The sequence below is a fragment of the Aspergillus fischeri genome, genomic scaffold (assembly GCF_000149645.3).
Source record: "Aspergillus fischeri NRRL 181 1099437636252 genomic scaffold, whole genome shotgun sequence".
Classification (NCBI taxonomy): Eukaryota; Fungi; Ascomycota; class Eurotiomycetes; order Eurotiales; family Aspergillaceae; genus Aspergillus; species Aspergillus fischeri.
Window position 1 is genome coordinate 2,163,324 of NW_001509768.1, and position 20,656 is coordinate 2,183,979.

The window sequence follows — 20,656 nt, forward strand, 5'->3', positions numbered from 1 at the left end:
ACTAACTATGCACTATCATTACGACATGTAATAAGTACCCGTATAAGGGAGGCTACAAAGCAATAGGGGTGGAAAGGGTAAAGGTAACAGGAGATCCCGACAGCTGCACCCACACAGTCAATGGATCACTTCCCAACTGCTCGGTGGCATAGCCCTGCGTGCTGGTGGGAGCCACAGGGAAGGTCACTGGAATAGGACGGCTGCAGGTGTTGCCCGTGGCTGTCACGGTCACGGCGGTGATTTTCCTGTTGGAAACGGAGTACGACATGGCGTAGCCACACTGGTCGCGCTGGTACCGCGCAAGGAAGCCATCGGACATCTATCAGAGTTAGTCAGGTTGTACATGTAGAAATAGAAAAAGGGAACATACCTCTTGGTGGGTGATGGTGACCAAAGGCCAGTCGACCAGGCGGACGAATTCCTGCACAATAGTTTCAACCCACGCCTGGAAAATCGAGTACTTGGCCGTCACGCCGTTGATCGTAATCGGGCTCACGTCCGAGTTGCGCAGGTTGGCCTGGTGGAACATGTACCCATCATGCCACAGGCCAAAGAGATGGCGCATGGTGTCGGCTTTCTCCACGGCCAGCAGGTCGTCAAAGTTGCCGGCGCCGGCGGAGGTATCAATCCACTCCTGCACCGTGCAGGCCGGAGTGTCGCAGTTGTAGTAAATGCGCGTGGCCCACCGGCCGTTGATCTGCATGCCCGCGAACCCGTCCGACTCAACCGTAGTGAAATAAGGCCACATGGGGTTCTGCTGGTTCATCAGCACCGGGCGGGTGTTGTCTCCAACACAGTTGCGGATGCCATTGTCCCACCAGGCCCGCAGCGCATCGCCGTTGTGCAGACCGGTGATGGCAGGGGGGATGATGCCATTGGACGTAAACCACTTGGCCTGGTCCAGGCCGACCTGTTTCAACCAGGCCTGGTTGAAGGAAATCTCCTTGAAGATGTCCGCGTAGGTCGAGTTGTTCTGCTCCTCGTGGGTGAAGGTGTGCGAGATGTGGCCGTACGCGTCGCGGTTGGCCGGCGTGGCCCACCACTTCAGCAGGTCATCGAGCTGGGTGCAGGCGGCAGTCCAGTCGTAGACAGTCGGCTTCGAGGGCCAGAGGTCGGTACCGGTTCCCAGGGGCTTCTTGAATTCCAAGGGAGTGTCAGGGGGAGAGTCGTACTCGATCCCGCCCCCGTTGCAAGCGGCAGCACCCGCTTCGGTGGAAGACGACTGCTCAATGTTGCCGTTGCCGTTGTGGCCAACCTCGACAAAGTACGAGCTGCCGGGGTTCATCTTGGCGTTGATAGTCGGGACCCAAGCCGAGATGCCTTTCATGTCCTCAACGGTGATGCGGAAGGTGGTTCCATTCGGGTAGTAGATGTCGGTTATGAGGAACATGTCGTCAATCTGGGTGTTCAGGTTGACCCGGCGGTGTCCAGCGTACAGCCCGCGGGTGATCCAGGTGATCCATGCGTGCTGCAGGTAGTTGGAGGTCGCACTCCAGTCCGTGGCAAAGCCAATGAAGAACGCCATCTGCTCGCGTCCGTCAAAGTTGTTGATGACAGCAGCAGTGGTCTTGGTCGAGGTGACCGAGTTGGGAGCGAACTGGGCAATCTCCTTGGTGGTGCTCGTGTTGCTGATCGTGGCCGGGTAGTGCCAGAGGCCCTCGGTGCTGACAGTAGCGCCAGTTTTCAAGCCTGCAGTGGGAAAGTCACTAGTGTCGGTGAACGAGATCAACTGCTCCACGCCGGTGTTGCAGCAACCGCCGTTCACAGCACTGGCACCAAACTTGGGGCCGGGATAGACGTCGAACTGCACCATCCGCACGCCGTACTCGAGCTGGTAGGCATACAGCTGGTTCCACTGGTCGGTGGTCAAGGCGCTCTGGTAGCCGGAAGTGCCACCGTAGTCGTAGCTCACCTCGGCAGCCACGACAATACCGCCGTAGTTGCCGACATTGCTGGAGTTGAGGGCCGGCAGGGCAACACCCGCCTGGGGGACCAGCAACGTGGTGTACGGGATACCGTACGCATTGAGCCCCGAGGTAGCCGAACTGGCCGCCGAAGAGTCCTTGGCGATCACAAGGATGTTCGACAAGACCGAGCCATGGCTAATGGGAGTAGCCGAGGGGGTGACCGAGGGGATGATACTCGAACTGAGGCTGAGAGACATGGTGGAGGACAAGCCAATAGAAGAAGAAACGAGAGTAGTTCCGGTGGGAGTCACCGGGGTAGAAGTTAACGAGAGTACAGCAGACGAGGTCGTCAGCCCAACAGTAGATGTTACACTACTGCTCGCTACACTGGTCTGTGATGGAGGCACAGATGTAACGACTGTGGGATTTGAAGTCCAGACACCTGGGGGAGTACTACAGGTTATAAAGCCAAAGTAGCAGCCGGCCTGAATCACCCACGAGAAGACCATTGCAGTGTCAGGGGAACAAAGAGAATGACAGGATGACAAGGCAACCCACCTCAGCTCAGCAACCAAAGTCAAGCAAAGCAAGTTGATCAATCAGAAGATGAACGAGAGACTTGGTGGAGATGATCCTTTGGATGGGACTCGAAGGATCATCGACAAGTGACAGAGACAGAGAGGTCGAGTAAGACGAATCATGTATGACGATCAAATGCTTTATGTATGCATGCATGCGACAAGCACAAGCACACGGCAGCAGGCTGAAAAATCTCCTTTCTTGGTCTGTCAGGGCCATAGCTCCACCGACGCAGCCGGGCATGGCATCGTACTTTGTACTCCACCGCAATTGACTATGAGATCTTGGGCGATGAAGTCGTCGACTAGCCAGAAAAGGTCAAGAGAACCGAGAACAAAGTCAGTATACTACTAGTATATGCTTTTTGTACAAGTATCCTATGGCCAGAGACTACGATGTTGGTGCCACTGCAACCACTGCAACCGTCATCGATGCATCACGTCTTTACTGCAACGGAAAGTAAGTATCTACCGTGAGTTTTCCAGGTCAGAAAAAGCGAGGAATGGACCAAGACCATTAAGCTAGCGTCTGACATTGCTGACAAGTGGCAACCGATTGAAGAGGTTTTACTCTGGTCCTTAGCGATGGATCAGTCAAAAGATCTTTCCGAGCCCACCCTGGGGTCCAGATGAGCCGCTGGGGGAAATTGGAGGGCCATTGTGCATCTCCACGAGACTAGCGGGAAATGTACGATTCAGATTGCAGCCGAAGGAATTATTATTAGCATACCAAGACCAAACCACGTCCAAAAAGAGGGGCTTTAGGTCTTCCATGATCCTTGAGAGTTGAGACTAGTGTAGGTACAGTACAGGTACTTGTGCTACAGGGGCTGTATCATTGTTACATACGGTAATACCGGCTATATCGTGTATTGCAGAAATTCCATTTCAAAATACACGTTACCAAACAATACATATACTCATACTCCACTTGACCAACTTAGGGTCTTGACCTTGTTTCGCACTTCTGCATCTCATGAATATGAGGAATCCACTTCTGGCGCTCCCAGTTCCTCAGCCCACAGTCCTCGGCCTGGATGACATACATGAATAAAGGCAAACCAAGGATCGGGCCAATGGACTAATGCGATCAGAAACCCCGATGGTTTCCAGCTGCCTTCTCAATCTGGAGTCACAGGTACGGACTATGGAGTATCTTTGGATGTCCTGGAACACTCGTCGCTTCTGCCTTTAACATACGTAATAATTGACCAACAGGAGATGCAGTCAGTATGCATGGTCCTGCTGTACATCCACTCTGCCAAGCTCGGAACAAATTGACCCAAGACGGAGGAAATGAACCTGATGTTCGCTCTCAACCGGGGCAATCCTCCGTGGATTTCCTTAAAGAAGCTTTTCCGAGATGGCTGCCACGCTGTTGACACCTTCGTTCTGGTCAAGCTTCTGTTCCAATCCAGCAGGATTGAAGGATTAGACACTCAGCCAGTGTGCATGCATCCCAACCGGAGTATTGCTCTGTTGTAGTGACTCCAAGGCTGTTTCATACGTCGGGCCAGAAACCACACACTCTTCTTAGCGCCTTCTTAGCGCAGACAGACAGACAACAACGAGGCTATTTTTGTCTTCATCATTGTGGTCTGCCGAGACAGACGGTCCATGAACTAAGTATCCATTGGTCTTGTCTAGAAATTTCACTGATGGATTGACTTTTGCCGAAAATCCCAGTAAAGTACGTACGTACTATTACTTGCTGCGAACTAGAGCCTCTGAGGAGTCTTATGATCTCCCCTCGCCACTGGTTCTTCTTCTGAGCTGCCAAATGTTGGGCCATCACCGCTTTTTTGCTTTACGAAGGCAAATGTCGAGTTGTAGTCTAAAGGCTGGAAGATACATGCTGCGTTTGCTTTGACATCTCGCTTGCCAGCTCTTTGACCGCGTGTTGGTCTGGTCGATCGATCGTCCTATCGTTTCTTTTGCCCTCGTTCGTTCGTTCTATCTATACTCCGCTCGTTTATGCAAGAATACTCTTCTCGGGTCGATCGATCACGGTGATGGTCTTTTAGAGAGGTTGTATCTCTGTTGGTGTACATTTTTGGGCTCTCAGAGTCTTCTTGTCTCTCGCTTTTCTACCTTCCTCGTTTCCATGTCCGTCTATACTCCTAACTCTAATCTCTAATTGTATCATCATGGGTTTTATCGTCTCGATTACCGATGATGGTGATTTTAAGAAGCCTCGTCCCGTCGGATGGGAGCATATGACAGATAACTGGTGGCAATTTGTATGTATCCTCTCCTTTAGCCTCATGGTTTACTAACCTAGTATAGGTCCTCATCGGCTTGCTACTGGGTAGCGTAGTAATTGGATGTTCATACCTCCTCTACGCAGGTCTGTCTAGAGCTCGCAAATGGTACAAGGTAGGTATCCTGTCTATTCCCTCAAGGATATTGTTGACATTCACAGTCGCGAGCACAATCAGCAGTTGTGCCCAAAAATGTCTCTGATAGGCTGGACCGACTATCAAGGCAGCAACTGTCCTTGCCCAATGTCCAGTTGGCGAAGAAGCCGTCGTCTTTCGGCGTCTACTTGGGCTCTTTCGATTCATCCCCAACCAGGGATCAGTTAAGGCTACTGAGTCAATGGGATCTGTTGATCGTTGACCCCTCGCAGTCCGGTGTAGTCGAGGCCATCTCGCTGGTCGAGAGGAAGCAGTTTCTGGGCCGAGTAGACCTCGGTTCTGAATCAGTGTCGACCCTGACGGCTATCGACCGAATCGAGAGCGCACTGAACAGGTTCGATGGCGCCCCGTTCAGCGGCATTCTACTCGCCAACTGGGAAAGCAGCTTCAACTCGGCCGCCATCAGGAAACTGGCGGAGGCTCTCCATGCCTTTGACCTGCCCGTGTATCTGGAGACAGCCCCTCCAGACTTCCTCAAGGACCATAAGACTCTGCAGACCGATGCAATCTCCGGTCTGGTCATTCGCAATGCCTCCATCATGCCTGAAGGCGAGAAACGCGACTACTTTCAGATGATCAAGATGCAGCCCACCATCAAAGCGTTCGTGTCGGAAGCCTGTATGCGCGATTTTGTGGTCATGGCCTGGGAGACTGTCGACGATAACGCTCACTTGTCCAATGCGGTCATTCAGCGATCTCTGCAGTGGTGCAACTTCTACAGCGCTATCACCTGGATCGGCCGACAAGCTGCCTTGCAGGATGCCTCTCTCAACGTCAAGATTCCCGAGCCCTTGTCTGCCTTTAGTTGGTTGAAGGAAGCAGAGATCATGAAAGTTCACGACATCTGGCGCGCCAATCTGAACATCCAGGAGGATGTCGGGGACAGAGACGCATGGAACGCTCTGCTGCAATACTTCCCCACTCTGGAGGGCGTACTCACCTCGTCCGAAAGCAAGCCCCAGCGCATGGACAGCTCGACGATCTCGGTTCGTGATCCACCAGAATGGGTGGCACAAGTCAGGTCGCAGGGCAGCCCGCTGTCCATCTCAATGGCAGGTGTGGAATACAAGGAGTTCGGCTGCTTCCCGCTGGGATCTGAAGCCACCGCCGTTGCCTTTGTCGAGATCCTCAAGTCCCAACAGCGGCTGAAGTCTCTTGGACTGCTTCACCCGGTTCCGTCTGACAAAATCCAGAAGCTTGGCGCCCTCCTGCGAAGATTCCACGATAAATTCGCAGTGTCTCACTGGTCCGACTCGCCCATTGTGCCTGCTACGATCAAGGAACTCGCCAATTCTGCATCCCACGATTCCTTGCGCATCAATCTGGGCCTCGATTCCGGTCTGCGCAAGAGCGCCGATGTCCGCTTCTGGGCCGTCTACCAGACCGACGCGGACGGATTCGAAGTGTTTGCCTCGAAAAGCGCTCAAGGGCTAGCAGGAACCGTGCTGCACACGTTCCTCTCCGCGAGAGGATTCCCCCGTCATGTCTGCTTCGAAGTGGAGACCGCTTTGGCTCAATGGTCCAAGGACGTGAACGAAGACATCGGACTGCCCCGCCGTCTCATCCAAGATGTGGACGCCTTGAGTCCCGAGGAGCGATTGCTCTTGCTGCAGCACCTTTCGTTGACGGACGCAAAGAGTGAACTTTCAGAGGCTATCTGCAGGTACATCCGCAGGCAACTCATCGATGCACCCTCCCTGGCGCAGCTCAAGGAGCTCAACACCGTCGCGTATCTCGACGGATCCCTTCCGCCAGAAACCTTGATCAAGACCCGCGTCAACTGGTACCGCGATCAGGGGTGCCGTTATCCTTCAACTGCAGCGTGCCTTGCCCTGTTCCAGGAAACGGATGCTGTCTTCACTCGCATCCTCCGAGAACGCCGCGAGAGCGATCTGGCTCAAATCACAAACGCCCTGTGCCAGCTTGTCCAGAAAGACCAGATCGACGTGTATGCCGATATCATCACGCTCTCCCTCTTCTGTGCCGCCAGAAAAGGTGCCTTTGACGAGATCTACATGGAAGTCACGGATCGCAACCCCCTGTTCAACGACCAGTCCGATCAGGCGGCCGCGTTCGCCGAGTCGTTTGCTCTTGGGTCGCGCTGCGAAGCCTACTTTGACCTCTCGCCCAGCGCCTTCGGAAAGTTGCTTTCGGGTCGATTCAGAAGATACTACAAGGACCGGGAACTGCCGGACTGGATCAACGGCGCTCCGCAGATGGCTACCTCTTATGCGGGTGCGCAGATCGATGTCAACCCGGACGACAAGGTCAAGCCCATGCGTGGGTACCAGCGCTTCACCTTCCTCAGTGTCTTTGCGGTTCCCGCCCTGATCGACATTCTTCTGCTGACTCTGTATGGCCGCGGGTTGTACCTCTCTAGCAAGATGCCCGAGGAGGTCATGCACAGTGCGTCCATCGCTCTGATGATCTCTCTCCTCCTGTCGGGTGCGGCTGGTACCTGGATCGCATGCGGCGGATCCTACTATCTTATTTCCATGGCTTTTGCGGCAACCAACATGTTTGTCTTTATCAGACTTATCGCCTGTTTCGCCTTCACAATCGCGGTGGGCCTGGTCGGATTCATCGTCATGTCTGCCGTCAAAGGCCCAGGGCCAGGCATCGTCTTCTACCTCTACCTTGTTGCCTTGACCCTCTACTTCAGTATATTCGCCTGTCTCGCCTGTTTCAGCTACCCCGGCTCCAAGTTCCTCTCTGGACGCAAGGCCATCTTCGCCTGCATCCCCGTCCTTTTCATCTCTCCGATCGTGACGAACTGGAGTCATCACGATGTGGTCATCTACCTCATTATGCTTTACATCTTCATCGGACTGCTGCTGCTCAGTTTGCGGTCTGTCGCCTCCAAATGGGTCACCTGGTACCAGAACATCCGACGCACAGACGACACCGAGATCCGCAAATGGTATGTGTCCAAGTACGGCAACAACGACGAAAAGTGCTTCGGTGCCCTGAGCGATCCCGCCGTGCTGAAGCTGTCGAGAGAAGCTCTGTATCGTGACGTGATGGCCGAAGTGTCGCGCGGGATCTTCTCCAAGCCGACAAAGGATCAACTGGTCCTGGAACTGGCCCGGGACTGGGAAGCGACCAACTTTCTTCTCAACTGGTACTGCCGGTATGCCGACGTGCCCAGACCCATACCCTTCAGCTCGGGCTGGAATATCCAGACTAAGGTCGGGCTTGATGTGCTGCGCAATTCGCAAAAGGGCCAGCGCTTGCACAATGCGTTTATGCATTGGCGCCAGTCCAGCCGGGAGATCGGCTGCGGTGTGCTCTACTTTGTCTTGGCTCTGCTCGATAAATGGGTCGACTTGCTTACCGGTGGCTCGATGGCTGGTTTCCTGCAGATTCCCAATGATGACACGCGGTTTGCTGTTGGTTTCGGCCTCGCGTATTACCTGATCGGCGCGGTGCTCATCGACACCAAGGCTCAAGAGCTTCATGATCTCATCGGTGGCCAGACCAATCAGGCCGTGGGCACGTCCAAGGATATTCGTCCTTCGCAGAAGCGCGCCGTGAGGTTCAAGCGAAAGGTGTACTGGAGGACGTTCTTCAAGTATCTCATGTGGCAGGTATGGAGTCTTGCCTTGTCAACTGCCTTGCTCTGGACGTTCCGGTCATCGGTTGATGCCATGGCGATGTTCTGCGCCTATGTGGTGGCGTACACCGGCCTGCTGTGGTATCAATACACGAAGATCTTCGCCGGTCCCCATGCCCTCAAACCATTGCTTGTCGGTGTCGTCGTTGGTCTGCCCGTTGGTATCATCCTCGAGACCTGTGTGCCGGGTTACTTCAACAATTACGCCCAAGTGATTGGACTGGGAACCGCCACCTGGACTACCGCTATCCTCACTCTGCTCACTGCGAAAATGGGTATGCCGAAGAAGGTGGACTCGCCAGTCGACCTGGGCAAGACGTTCCACGCTTACACTACCCCGTGGGCGGATCCCGAATGGTCTCAGCAGGAACTGCAAACCTTCTTCGAGAGAATCTCTCTCGTGCCGTCCGACGCGCGACTCAGGCTTGAGCCTGGTATTCATCCTGGGATGGAAGTCAAGTCTCTGCTGCTCTCGCGCAGAGAAGAGCCGCGAATCGAGGAGGCTTTCCCAAAGGCACAAGAACTGATTAACCTAGCCCTGCAAGATTGGGCCAAGGGGGAGATTTCGATCGAGCTCGTTCCCTTGGGCTCCCTGGGTCCCGGCATCCGCGCTTTGAGCTGCCATACTATGGACCAGCTGAAATTGGTCATTGCTGTCGGACGCGGACTGGACCAGCGCATCGACGTTAGCAGTAACTGCCAAGTCATCGCCGAGACCCTTCTTCATGCAGTGTCCGAGTCCATCCTGCGGATGCCTCACGAGTACGCGGTGCTTGCGGAATCGCTCGTCACGGCCGGCGTGACCGAGACCATGGCCCGGCAGCTTCGCGAAGAACCCAACACCCCGGTAGTCGTGCGGTGGGCCAAGAAGGAGCTCCTCCGGCAGCTGTGTCTGGGTTTCGAATGTGACACGCATTGGGAGAAACTGCCCAAGACTATCCGGAAGGCGTTGCTTGACCGTTGTGTCGGCAAGCCTTCGCACTTCTCGGACAGCGACAGGCAATGGCTTCAGGAACACCTCTGCCGCTTTGATACCAGTGATCTGGATGTTCACGTTGCCCGATGCAACCTGGGAGCCGCCACCGCCGTCAGCATTCTTGATTACGCCCACTACGGCACCGGCGAAGAGGCCCTGTGCAAGGATTCCGAGACGCCGCTGTTCATTCCCTATGTGTCCAATAAGCTGCCTGCGGCCCTAGCGTTCATCAAGGATCCCCTGCACAACTTCTGGTACTCGGTTGCGTCCGCCATCAAGTTCATCATCATTGCCTTGATTGCCGATCCGGAATTCCAGAGAGAATTCGACCATGTGATGAAACAACGCCCACGCATCATCCGGGTGCCGTGTGTGTTCATCCTCAACATGATCTGGTCGTACTCGAAGATCGTGCAGGACGTGATCCTGTCGTTCTTCCTCTTCCATGGCCGTGACAACGTCAAGCGTCTCTGGGACGAGACCAAGGGTATGACCATCAGCATCAAGAAGAGCAGGTTCATGGTCCAGAGTCTCGACGGCACCTTTACTGCTTTCAAGCACGACGACGAAGACGGAGGCTTCAAGGTTTACTACTACAGCGGCGAGCACAAGACCGAACCCGAGGGCACCAAGTCGCTCAAGTACGTCAGCACGTACTCGAAGGACATGCTTCTTCTCATCCGGCAAGAGTTCAAAGACGGAAAGGCGATCAACGAGTTCCATTATGACTACCGCGCCCCCAACAAGAAGAGTCTCAAGTTAACCCGCGGCTCCGATATCAGGATCCCCCTGGGCCGGCGTTGCATCCGCGGCGACAGCCATCTGCAGAGCGTCCAGTATAACCGCAAGGGTCTCATCGAGGCCGGTTCCTACATGAAAGATGGCAACCTGATCCGGTTCAAGTACCACTACCGGAAGAATCCCCGGTTCGGCGATGAACTGCTTCGCGCGGAGTTTGTGCTCTCGCACATCACCTGCACCGTCTCCTGGTGTGCTCCTCCCGTCCGGCATCCCGAGAAGGTCGAGCGCTGGATCCCTCACTCCAAGGTCACCGAGGCGACGTTTGTCCAGGGCGCCGATGTCTACGAGGCTCGCTGGCTGTACGATCACAAGTTCCACCCCACCATCTTCACCACGCTCAACGGGCAGAAGATCCAGACGCCGCCCATGATCGAACATGACTTCCTCGGCGTCCTGGCCAAGCCCAAGTACACCAGCTTTGTGCATGACAATCCCCTCTTCTACTGCGACAGTCTCAGCTCCAACACCATCACCCGCTTCCTGGGGCTCTCCACCAAACGGTTCCCCGTCTCGACCTCGCGGGCCCGCTCTCTGGTCTGGAAGGCGTGGAAGGACCGCGTCGACTTTGACGGCATCATTGTCCGCTGGATGGACGAGCGGCTGCTGCGCAGAGACAAGACGCTTGCCCCGTACTGGCGCAGCCGTGACCGGGGCGATCTTGCCTCGGCGAAGAAGTACCTGGACCTGCGCGCGGACACGGTCATGGCGAGTGCAGACCTCGACGACAACATCTCCAGCTGGACGCCCATGGCGATCAAAGTCAGCGATCTGTTGAACTTTGGCCCCGGCGGCGATGCGGTCGTCAACACCCGGTCCAAGGATTTCGGGTCTGACACGGACAAGTCGCTGCACGTCATGGCGGCCGACACGGGCACCTGGCCGAACGAGGGAGGTGGTGTGTCTGCCTGTCGGCGTGATATGATCAACTCCCTGCGGACGATCAAGTGGCACATGATCTGCGAGTCGGCCAACGACTTTGGCATTCCCAAGCATCAGACGGAGCAGAACGTGCTCTCGTTGAAGATGATCCCTCTGTGGGGGTTGGACTTTTTGACGCCGACGCATGGGCTCTTCAAGAACAAGCTCGACTCGGAGGTGGAGAACGTCACGTCAGCCAACGATATGGATATCAAGATGAACTTTATCCCGATCCTGACGGCGTTGGTCAAGGGTGCTCGCGCCATTGAGCTGTCCAAGGCGGATATCCACCAGGCCACTCGGGCGCTGGTCAACCTCAACACGTACTTCCAGGACTCGAGGCACTGGACCCAGGTCTGGAATAGCGATATCGTCAAGGAGAGCTGGCGCGATCTCTGGCTCACGCAGGAGATGCCCAACACGATCCCTTCGGCGCAGTGGTTCCACACCGAGCTTCCCACCCTGGGGACGCTCGACGTTGCGCTGGAGCTCTGGTACCGCTACCTGTTCATCTTCTCGATTCCCATTCCCGAGCAGATCCCCAGCGTGTTCCAGGCCTCGCATCACAGCGTCAGTGCCTCGTACGGTGTCGTCTGCAAGATCAAGCGGAACTGCACCCTGCAGATCTGGGACCACGCCATCAGCTGGCGCGAAACCAACCTCTGCCTCTCGTCTGCCCTGTGCAAGCTCTCGCCGTTTGTCCGCAATGCCCTCCTGGGCTTGATGCGGATCACCTCCGTCATCACCCTCCACCATGCCGACATCATCTCGCCTTGTGCCGACTTCTTCAATCCCGGATGGGAGGTGGAGATCGGTACCTGCCAGGGCACCATCGAGCACCGCAACATCTTCCGCCGCAAGGTCGACCCCGTCGTCAACGGTATCACGGACATGCAAAAGTTCGCCCCCGTCAAGGAGATCAAATCGGAGCGACCCACCGTCACCATGCTGTCGCACGTCTGGTACGCCAAAGACATCAAGACCGCCCTCCTGGCCGCCGACATCATCATCAACCAGTGGAAATTCGACGACTACCACCTAGACATCTACGGCGCCATCGACAAGGCTCCGACCTACTCTACCGAGTGCCAGGAGATCATCGCCTCCAAGGGCCTCCGCGGCCGCGTCACCCTCCGCGGCAGCGCCGACCCCATGAAAGTCCTCGAAAACACCTGGCTCTTCCTCAACTCCTCCCTCTCCGAAGGTCTCCCCCTCGCCCTCGGCGAAGCCGCCCTCACCGGCGCGCCCGTCGTCTGCACCGACGTCGGCGCCTCCCTCCGCGTCCTCAGCGACCCAGACGACTTCTCCCGCTTCAGCGCGGTCGTCGCCCCCAACGACGCGCTCGCCCTCGCCCGCGCCCAAATCACCATGCTTGCCCTCCTCGGCGAATGGTCCCAATACGCAGACGACACCGAGCCCGCCCCCGTCCTCACCTCCTCGCCTACCCCCGACGACGTCGCAAAGATCACCCGCCGCATGTACGAGAAGTCCGAACACCGCCGCAAACTAGGCATGATGACCCGCAACATCGTCCAGAAGTCCTTCTCCGGCGACCGCTACCTCCGCGAACACGAGCAGATGCTCTGGATCGGCAAGGCCGTCAAGACGATGGCCGTTCGCGCCGCGGCTGGCGCCCCCGGCACCGCCCTCGCTGATCCTATCGATATCGCCGATGCCCTCCAGGCCGCAGACCCCATCGAGGAAGAAGTCATCACCATCCCGCAGTCCGCCGTGCACTCCTGGCGCTCGTCTGCCGCGTCGGGCATGTCAACCCTCTACTCCACTGTCTCGGGATACCCCATGCTCCCGCTCACCCGCCCAGCCTCGATCCGCTCCTCCTTCAGTAACTTCTCCACGGCGACAGACTCAGACTCCTTCATGCCGCTGCCTGGCAACGCATCCCTCCCTGTTTTCGCGCCGCGGCAGACCCTCTCCTTCGACGCTGGAGGAGCAGTCACTCCTACGGGACGGTTGTCCCCGTCAGGCAGGCTGTCGCCTGCGTTTAGTCGGCACCGACACTCGCATGCGCGGTCGATCTCCACGCTGGGCCGCGAGCAGCTGCGTGGTTTGCAGCGTGAGGAGCCACATCCGTACCGTAATTCGGATGTTAGTTTGCATATGCGGGAGGAGTTTTTGCAGTCGAGTATTTTCAAGTCGTTAGACGGTAATGGGGGCAGTAAAGTCTGATTGCACGCTACCCTACCCTGCCCTACCTATTGCATATATCATACCAGTCTAGACTGTTTATGATGGACTGACTGGCTGTATATATCCTTTCTTACCTTGTTTATCATGTACTGCATGCACGCAGAAATTCATGTTTAAGGCGAGGCTGACTTGCATTTTCATTACGCATGAAAAGAGTTGTTGCATGGTGTTTATAGTTTGCATAGCGTGTTGAATATACATTTTCTTCATTTGATTACTTACAAACGTAAGGATATAGAAATTGTATATAGACTAAGGATACAATAACGGCAGCGACCGCTTCATACGCTCCCACATTGACTCGTCCGGCACGGGCTTTGCTATCAGATGCCACTCCCCGTTAAATGCATTGACGAGCCAGTCCGAAAGACCTAGCCAGATTAGTATTGCGAAACAAAAGCAGGGGGAGACATACGGTCGTAGACCATGGTGTGCGCGTTATGGAAGTAGATGCTATGATCCGAGTCCGGGTAGAACTGCAGATCGTAGTTCTCGACGTTCGACAAGTCCAGCTTGTCGATTAACACAAGGGTATTCTGTAGATGGACGTTGTCGTCCGACGCGCCGTGCATGACAAGGAAGCGGACGCTCTCGGACAGGGCGGCCATGTCGGTTATGGTCGAGTTGTCATATCCACTGGGATTATGCTGGGGGGTGTGCATGTATCGTTCCGTGTAGATTGAGTCTGAGTCCGTTAGAATAGATTCTATGAGTAGAAAGGGGAAGTAATACCATAGAACCGCCAGTCCGTGACGGGTGCAACCGCCATTCCGTACTGGAAGGTCTGGCCAGCGTCTTGTTCAAGAGTCTTCAACGTCATGAACCCGCCGAAGCTCCATCCCCAAATCGCCATGCGGGTTTCGTCGACGTATGATTTCGCCGCCCACATCTTCGCAGTGGCGATTTGGTCGTGCGCCTCGTAAAAGCCTAGGTTACCGCGGACAATGCACCGAGCCTTGCGGCCGATGAAGCCTGTGCCGCGGCCGTCCACGGTCACGACGATATAGCCCAGGCTGGAGGCGACGTAGGACTGGAAGTCAACGGTGAACTTGCGGTCCACGGTCTGCGAGCCCGGTCCGCCATACAGATAAAACAGGACAGGGTATTTCTTGGCCGGGTTGAAGTGAGGAGGGCGGCGCTCGACGAGCTGCAGCGTGTAGCCGTCGACAGTGACGTTTTGGTAAATCTCAGTCGGGAGCGCGTACGCCTCTACCATTTTGGTGAGCTGTGCATTATCTTCAATGCGGTCTTCGTACGTTATTTCGTCGCCTTGCGTTTTTATAATCGCCTGCCATGGGATAGAGGGCCCTTTGTACGTGAGAAGCGCGTAGCCTGTGCCGTGTGAGAAGGAGACGTCATAGTAGCCTGGTTTGGAAGTGTCGGTCAAAGGCTTGAGATTCGACCCGTCCAGCTGCACACGATAGACATGGCGCTGGGTGGGTGCTTCCCTAGTGCCGACAAAGTACACCAGGCCGCGTTGCAGATCTACGGCAGCCGGTGCGTCCACCACTTCCCACTCGCCCGATGTGAGCATCAGGGCGTTGGGGCTGTCAAGTGGCGAGAAGTATGCAAGGTGGTCGTATCCGTTGTACGGCACGGTGTCAATGTACCCGTCGTGCGGTCGTCCATTGTTGGGGTCCGCCGGGATGAAGCGTGTGGACTGCGAAGGCTCGACCCAGCCACCGTCAAGACCGGCAACGTCTTCGGATCTCACCAGTTTGCCTGTCCTGGACTTGGTGTCAATCAGATACACCTTGAGAATGTCGCTTTCGCGGTTGGTCGATCTCACAAGGACCTTGCCCTCGGACGCCCACAAAACCTCAATGATGATGCGGTCATCATCGGCAAAGTCGTCTGCTACTTCAACGGAAAAGACCTCGTTCTTGTCAACGTCGTAGAACTGCAGGTCGACGACTGGGTTCGGGGCCCCAGGCTTGGGATACTTGATCTCCCTGACGTCGGGGTAATTCTCCAACCCCGGAAGAGGCTTCTTCCCCGATGGTCGCGAGATGTAGTACTGCACCGGAAACTCGGGCACACTCGTCTCATTTGTTCTGAAGAAAGCAATATACTTGGCGTCATTCGACCACCATGTGACGCTGTTCCCCGAAATCACTTCCTCCTCATACACCCAATCGGGAACACCATAAAAAAGGTTCTCCCCACCATCCTTGGTAATCACGACAACGCTGTCCGACGACAGCCTCCGCAGATACAGATTATTGTCCCGAACAAAGACGACCGCATCAGAGGCAGGAGACCAAAGCGCGAGCTGCACTCGACCATCCGGAGCACTAGGATCCAGCGGTTGCGCTGTCTGAGAATCCACGTCCAACACCCAGTACTTCCCGGTGAACGAGTGCCTCCAGTTCTTCTGCTGCTCGGATATCAACAGCACTTTCTTCAAGTCCGGACTCGGCCAGACGTTGCTGGGAACAATCGCCTTCCCGTCCACGTGCACGATGGGCTTCCACATCAGCACCCTGCTCTCCCGGCCCGTGTCGTTGCCCTTTCGACTCCGGATATCGTCCACCCGGAGATACCCCTGCTTCTCATCCCCACCCTTCTCAACAAGCAACCCGTCTTCATTGTTCGGCCCCGCAACCCACCCGATCGCATGGTACCGAGGATTCCATTGCCCCGCGAGCACCTGCTGCAGCGTGACAGGCTTGCCGGAGCTCGTGCTCGTGCTACCCAACGCCGAGTCGGCCCCGTGCGCCTGTAACGCGTCCGAGGCAGTCTGGTAGTTCGCTCGTCCCCCCGTTAAAAACAGCGCAAAGGCAAGCAGCCAGCCTCCAAGGCAGAGAAGAACCAGTATCCAGAATATCCGCCGTGCGCGACCGCCTCCGGTAGCTGCTTTCTTGGACGACGCGAGGAATGGTTCTGTTTGTTCCACCTCGCCGTCCTCGAGGTCGCGGTATTGGTCATCGTCGGCCAGCGCCATTGTCCCGTTGACGTTGGGAAAGGGCTTCTGTTCTCCCGGGAAGAGGGATTCGGTGGATAGACTCGAGTCGGTGGAGGTTTGAGATGCGGCGGATACGGATCGAGAGCGGGTTATTGGGAGAAATTCAGAGGTTTCTCCATGGTCGTCGGATGGCCTCATTGTCACGGTGGTTGTAGGACAGTGGCTGCAGTGATTGAGTTACGGTGTACATGTGACGGGTCTCAGCAGATCGACGATAAGCAAGGATCCTTCGACGGATCCTTCAAGGAGGTTGTGGCACCCAGGAAAGATAATTACAGCCGCTATAAGAATATCATCAAAGTAGCAGGTAAGGCATCGTCAAGACATGGTCATTGCTTCATCAGTAGACAAAGAAAGCCAGCGAATGGCCGTAAGTGGGAATAGTGATGACTGATGGAGTCTGGGGTAAGCTGTTGTTGATGATGATGGCGGCGATGCAGATAGCGCCTCTTGGCGGCCGATCAGATCTTATTCACCTTATTGACCTCCTTTTCGGGTATTATCCCGATCTATTCCGACTTCAATAATATCGACTAAGTCAATTCATCTATCTATTGCTATAGATAACTGTGATGTTTAGGTACTGCACAAACAGAGTGGTCCTAATTAGCAATTTGTTGTATATCAAGTCAAGTTGACTATATTCTACTTGGGCTTCAAGAATCGAGACATAAGACCTGACCAGAACAGGACTACTTTCGACATGTCAAAGTCTTCATTAGAGACCAATCGTCTTTACTAAACATAGTTGAATGTCTGCTTCAAACGAGAAAATACAAAATAATCATATAAACCCAGTCCAGCCATACACCTTTAAAGTAGCAAGTAACTCCAAACTCCAAACTCCTGGATATATCTTCCCGGGTATCTGCGAAACAAGACACAAAGTGTGTTCAATTCAATTCATCCTATCCGCCTGAATGAGCGACTTAACAGTGGATGGATTTGAAGCGAAGCCCAGCCGTATCGATGGCCAACTTATAGGCCTGACCCTTGATGACGGCCCACGAATCCTCATCAAACATGGCCTGCTCCCTGAGCGCCTCAATAATGCTACCCACACAGTCGTGGAATCGCTTTATCTCGACATAGGTGAACATACACAGCAGCGCAGCCCGTTCGTCGACCGTCGCAAGCTGGTAATCGTCCAGCAAAAGGGGCTGCTGGTCCTTGCCCTCGTACGTCCGTACCAGGTGCTGATAGAACGCGCGGCATTCTGAAGGATCGTTCGGCAGAGAAGATAGAGGAAGGTTCGGACGTAGTCCTTCCCAGAGCACCGCGTGCAGGCGCTCATGGGCTCTAGGGCATCGAGAGCGCGCCTGTTGTAGTTCAGGCCGCACTCCTTGGTCTTGAGCGAGCTGAGTAGTGGATTGCTGAGGTAGGCGACATCCAGGGAGTTTATGCCCTGTAGAGTGCACTCGCATGGGAAGAGCTCGTCGTCTCCCAGGTCGAGATCGATGGTTGGTGGGGGAGTGGCAGCTTGTTTAAGGACCCGCTTTTGGCAGGGCCTGTAAGGAACTGTCTCCATCTGGGCGAAGATGATCTTCAGACCCTTCATGAAAGCGGTGATGGATTGGCTTTTCATGTTGTTAAGTTGCTGAGACAAGCGAATGTTTGTAGTTTGGTATGAAGCGAGTGGAAATGTTGATTGTTGCGAGTAAAGCGGACGTCTGTAGATGGTTAGAGAGGCGAGAAAAAGAGAGGAGGGTTCTCTGCGAGAGAGCCATATTTAGCATCTATGACTGTGGTTGAACCAAGGTAGAGCGGCCATGCCTGGCTACAACGAGTCAAAGTGACGACATTCGCAGAGTTCCTGGGGTTGCAGCCTGAAGGATCGGGCAGTATTCAAAGAAAGTACCGGGATGATGTACAGTTAGAAAGACTAGAGCACAAGACAAGTGTCAAGTGTAAGTCGTACGCAGCATAACAGCTATATGCATTGGATCATCTATATTCGAATCATTTGATTTTTGGGTAAATTACTTATCATAATACACCACATCTGATCCCTTCTGGTTTATATGCCTCCAAATCATCTCGATAGAGCGATGTCATCAATTCTCATAATCATCTTGACTGTCTCAGCTGCAAGTTCGATGGCGCTGGTGCTCACCAAAAGTGGCTGCAGGATGTTCTCCTCTGTGATGTCGTCGCGCACACCGCCGCTACGGATGCTGACACCAGCATTGTGCTGGCCTTGAGCGTGGCGGTGTCGCAGCTCGGTGACAACCTTGATCGAATTCAGACCAGCGTTTTCGGCCAACGTGGTTGGAATAACCTCCATGGCATCCGCAAACGCCTTCCAGCATATAGCCTCGGTGCCTGCGAGCTCACGGGCACGCATTGCCAAAGAGTGGGCGACCTCAACCTCAGGAGCACCACCACCGGCAATAAGGGCGCGTTTCTTGACCAAGCAGCGAATGACACAGAGAGCATCGTGCAGAGACCGCTCGGCCTCATCCAGAATCAGGTTGTTGGCACCGCGGGCGACGATAGATACGGTCTGGTTGGCAGCGGTGGCGGGTGTCTTGATGCCGGTGATCTTTACGTACCGAGCACCAGACGCCTGAACCTCCTCGACGAGATCAGCAGTACCCAGTTTGTCCTCAGTGAAGGAGTCAATGTTGGCGACGGGTTTGCAGCCAAGACTCTTGCACAGGAACTCAACCTCATCCCGCTCAATGTCCTTGATGGCAAGAATCTTAAGTCGTGAAAGGAAGTGAAGGGAGAGGTCGTTAACGGCGTCACGGAGGATCGATTTTTGGATGAGAAGAACGTTGCACTTGGTCTTTTGGATCTTTTTGACCATGTTCAGGAGGTACTGGCGTTCTTCCTTGAGGATCTTGTCCATCTGACGGTAGTCATTGACAACGATCTGGTTTTCCATCTGCAGTCATCCATACGTTAGCAACCTGTATCGTGTTTTTTAGGTAGATACACGTACATCAGGCTTGGGAGGGCTGAGCTGGAACTGAATCAACCCTATCCGGGCCTTCTCGATTCTTGTGGGGCCGCCGCTGCTCTTGATGACGGGCTGGTTCAACACGAGACCGTCAACCATCTCACTGTCCTCAATTGTACCGCCGACCTTCTTCACAATTCGGATATTTCTCAGATCCACGTTCTCTGCTGTTTTAGGATCGATGACCTTAAGCACCGAATCCACGGCCATAGGGCCAAGAAGGCCAGAGTGCTGCGATACGATCTTGGAGGATAGCGACGTAGAAGCGGCTTGCAGGAGAGTAGCACGGTCCATCAGGTTGATCGGGCGAGACATGTTCTGGAGGATTTCCACCGCAGCAGCGGCGGCTCGCTGGAAAGATTCGGAGATGATGGTGGGATGAATACCCTTGCCCAACAGGCGCTCGGCGGCACCGAGCAAGCTACCAGCGATCACGACCACAGATGTTGTTCCATCACCAGCTTCGACATCCTGAGCAGCACTCAGATCGACAAGCATTCTGGCCGCAGGGTGCATCACGCTCATGTCTCTCAGCATCGTGTTTCCGTCGTTGGTCTATGGAGGGGTTAGTGCCGAGCTGCATACTCCGGGGCTGGAATTCGTACGATAATCGTGTTTCCCTTGGGTGTTTGGATCTATGACAGTTAGCATTGATCAATGTGCAACATCGGACGTGGCCATACCATCTTATCCATTCCTCTAGGCCCCAGAGACTGCAAAGCCGTTAGCCCCTCACCTTCGACATATATGGATCTCTAGATTGCATACTGTTCTGATGGCATCGGCGACGGCTAGAATCACATCAGCTAACATGTCACACAGACGCTAAAACAATGATAGATACCTCTAGCAGCCAGAATGTTGGCTGTCCGAACCGCCATAGGCTTCTCCTTATCCTGCGCGAGTATCAGAAAACGGCCCACAAGCAGTATTTGCTCCGTAAAAACCACCCACCTTGAAGGTAGTGCCAGGGACCCCCTGGGAGACTGCGGTCGCCATTTTGAATATGTCCGCGGATAGAGGCACAAAAATAAACTAGAAAATCAACAGGGACACGGGTCGTGATGAGGGGAGCAGATCCAGTGTCTGGAGGCGGCTCTGGGAATTTCTTCGAAGGTGCTTTGGCGGTGGTGATGCTTGGCGGCCACTAGCGTCAACAGCTGGAACCCGTCGGTGACAGCACCTCAAGCTTGAGAGCTCGATCACATCACTTTCCCAATCAAGCTTCACCTCACACGTCCATCCTGTCAGCCTCTTTCGACCTCATCCTTTCATCATAATCCCTATTCCGCTACGACTGTATTAACCTCT

The 20,656-nt window shown here is 54.8% G+C and overlaps 5 protein-coding genes across 5 annotated transcripts; 1 reads left to right on the forward strand and 4 right to left on the reverse strand.

The window, feature by feature from the left end:
• Nucleotides 1-52: 52 nt before the first annotated feature.
• On the reverse strand, nucleotides 53-2,164 carry agd3 (putative extracellular serine-rich protein; the record flags this gene model as incomplete). The annotated part of the gene is made up of 2 exons (XM_001263654.1): nucleotides 53-319; nucleotides 371-2,164. 2 exons carry the CDS (start codon nucleotides 2,162-2,164, stop codon nucleotides 53-55), a joined length of 2,061 nt encoding a protein of 686 aa, XP_001263655.1.
• Nucleotides 2,165-4,632: 2,468 nt separating this feature from the next.
• Nucleotides 4,633-13,397, forward strand: gtb3 (glycosyltransferase family 4 protein; the record flags this gene model as incomplete). The annotated part of the gene is made up of 3 exons (XM_001263655.1): nucleotides 4,633-4,725; nucleotides 4,772-4,861; nucleotides 4,908-13,397. 3 exons carry the CDS (start codon nucleotides 4,633-4,635, stop codon nucleotides 13,395-13,397), a joined length of 8,673 nt encoding a protein of 2,890 aa, XP_001263656.1.
• A 273-nt stretch (nucleotides 13,398-13,670) lies between these two features.
• On the reverse strand, nucleotides 13,671-16,521 carry dapB (dipeptidyl aminopeptidase dapB; the record flags this gene model as incomplete). The annotated part of the gene is made up of 3 exons (XM_001263656.1): nucleotides 13,671-13,789; nucleotides 13,834-14,103; nucleotides 14,151-16,521. 3 exons carry the CDS (start codon nucleotides 16,519-16,521, stop codon nucleotides 13,671-13,673), a joined length of 2,760 nt encoding a protein of 919 aa, XP_001263657.1.
• A 791-nt stretch (nucleotides 16,522-17,312) lies between these two features.
• NFIA_069320 (uncharacterized protein) lies at nucleotides 17,313-17,968 on the reverse strand (the record flags this gene model as incomplete). Its single annotated transcript, XM_001263657.1, has 2 exons — nucleotides 17,313-17,579; nucleotides 17,642-17,968. The coding sequence occupies 2 exons, from the start codon at nucleotides 17,966-17,968 to the stop codon at nucleotides 17,313-17,315; spliced, it is 594 nt and encodes a 197-aa protein (XP_001263658.1).
• Nucleotides 17,969-18,415: 447 nt separating this feature from the next.
• On the reverse strand, nucleotides 18,416-20,344 carry NFIA_069330 (chaperonin-containing T-complex subunit CCT4; the record flags this gene model as incomplete). Its single annotated transcript, XM_001263658.1, has 7 exons — nucleotides 18,416-19,270; nucleotides 19,328-19,900; nucleotides 19,951-19,980; nucleotides 20,029-20,058; nucleotides 20,114-20,136; nucleotides 20,190-20,241; nucleotides 20,300-20,344. 7 exons carry the CDS (start codon nucleotides 20,342-20,344, stop codon nucleotides 18,416-18,418), a joined length of 1,608 nt encoding a protein of 535 aa, XP_001263659.1.
• Between the last annotated feature and the right edge of the window lie 312 nt (nucleotides 20,345-20,656).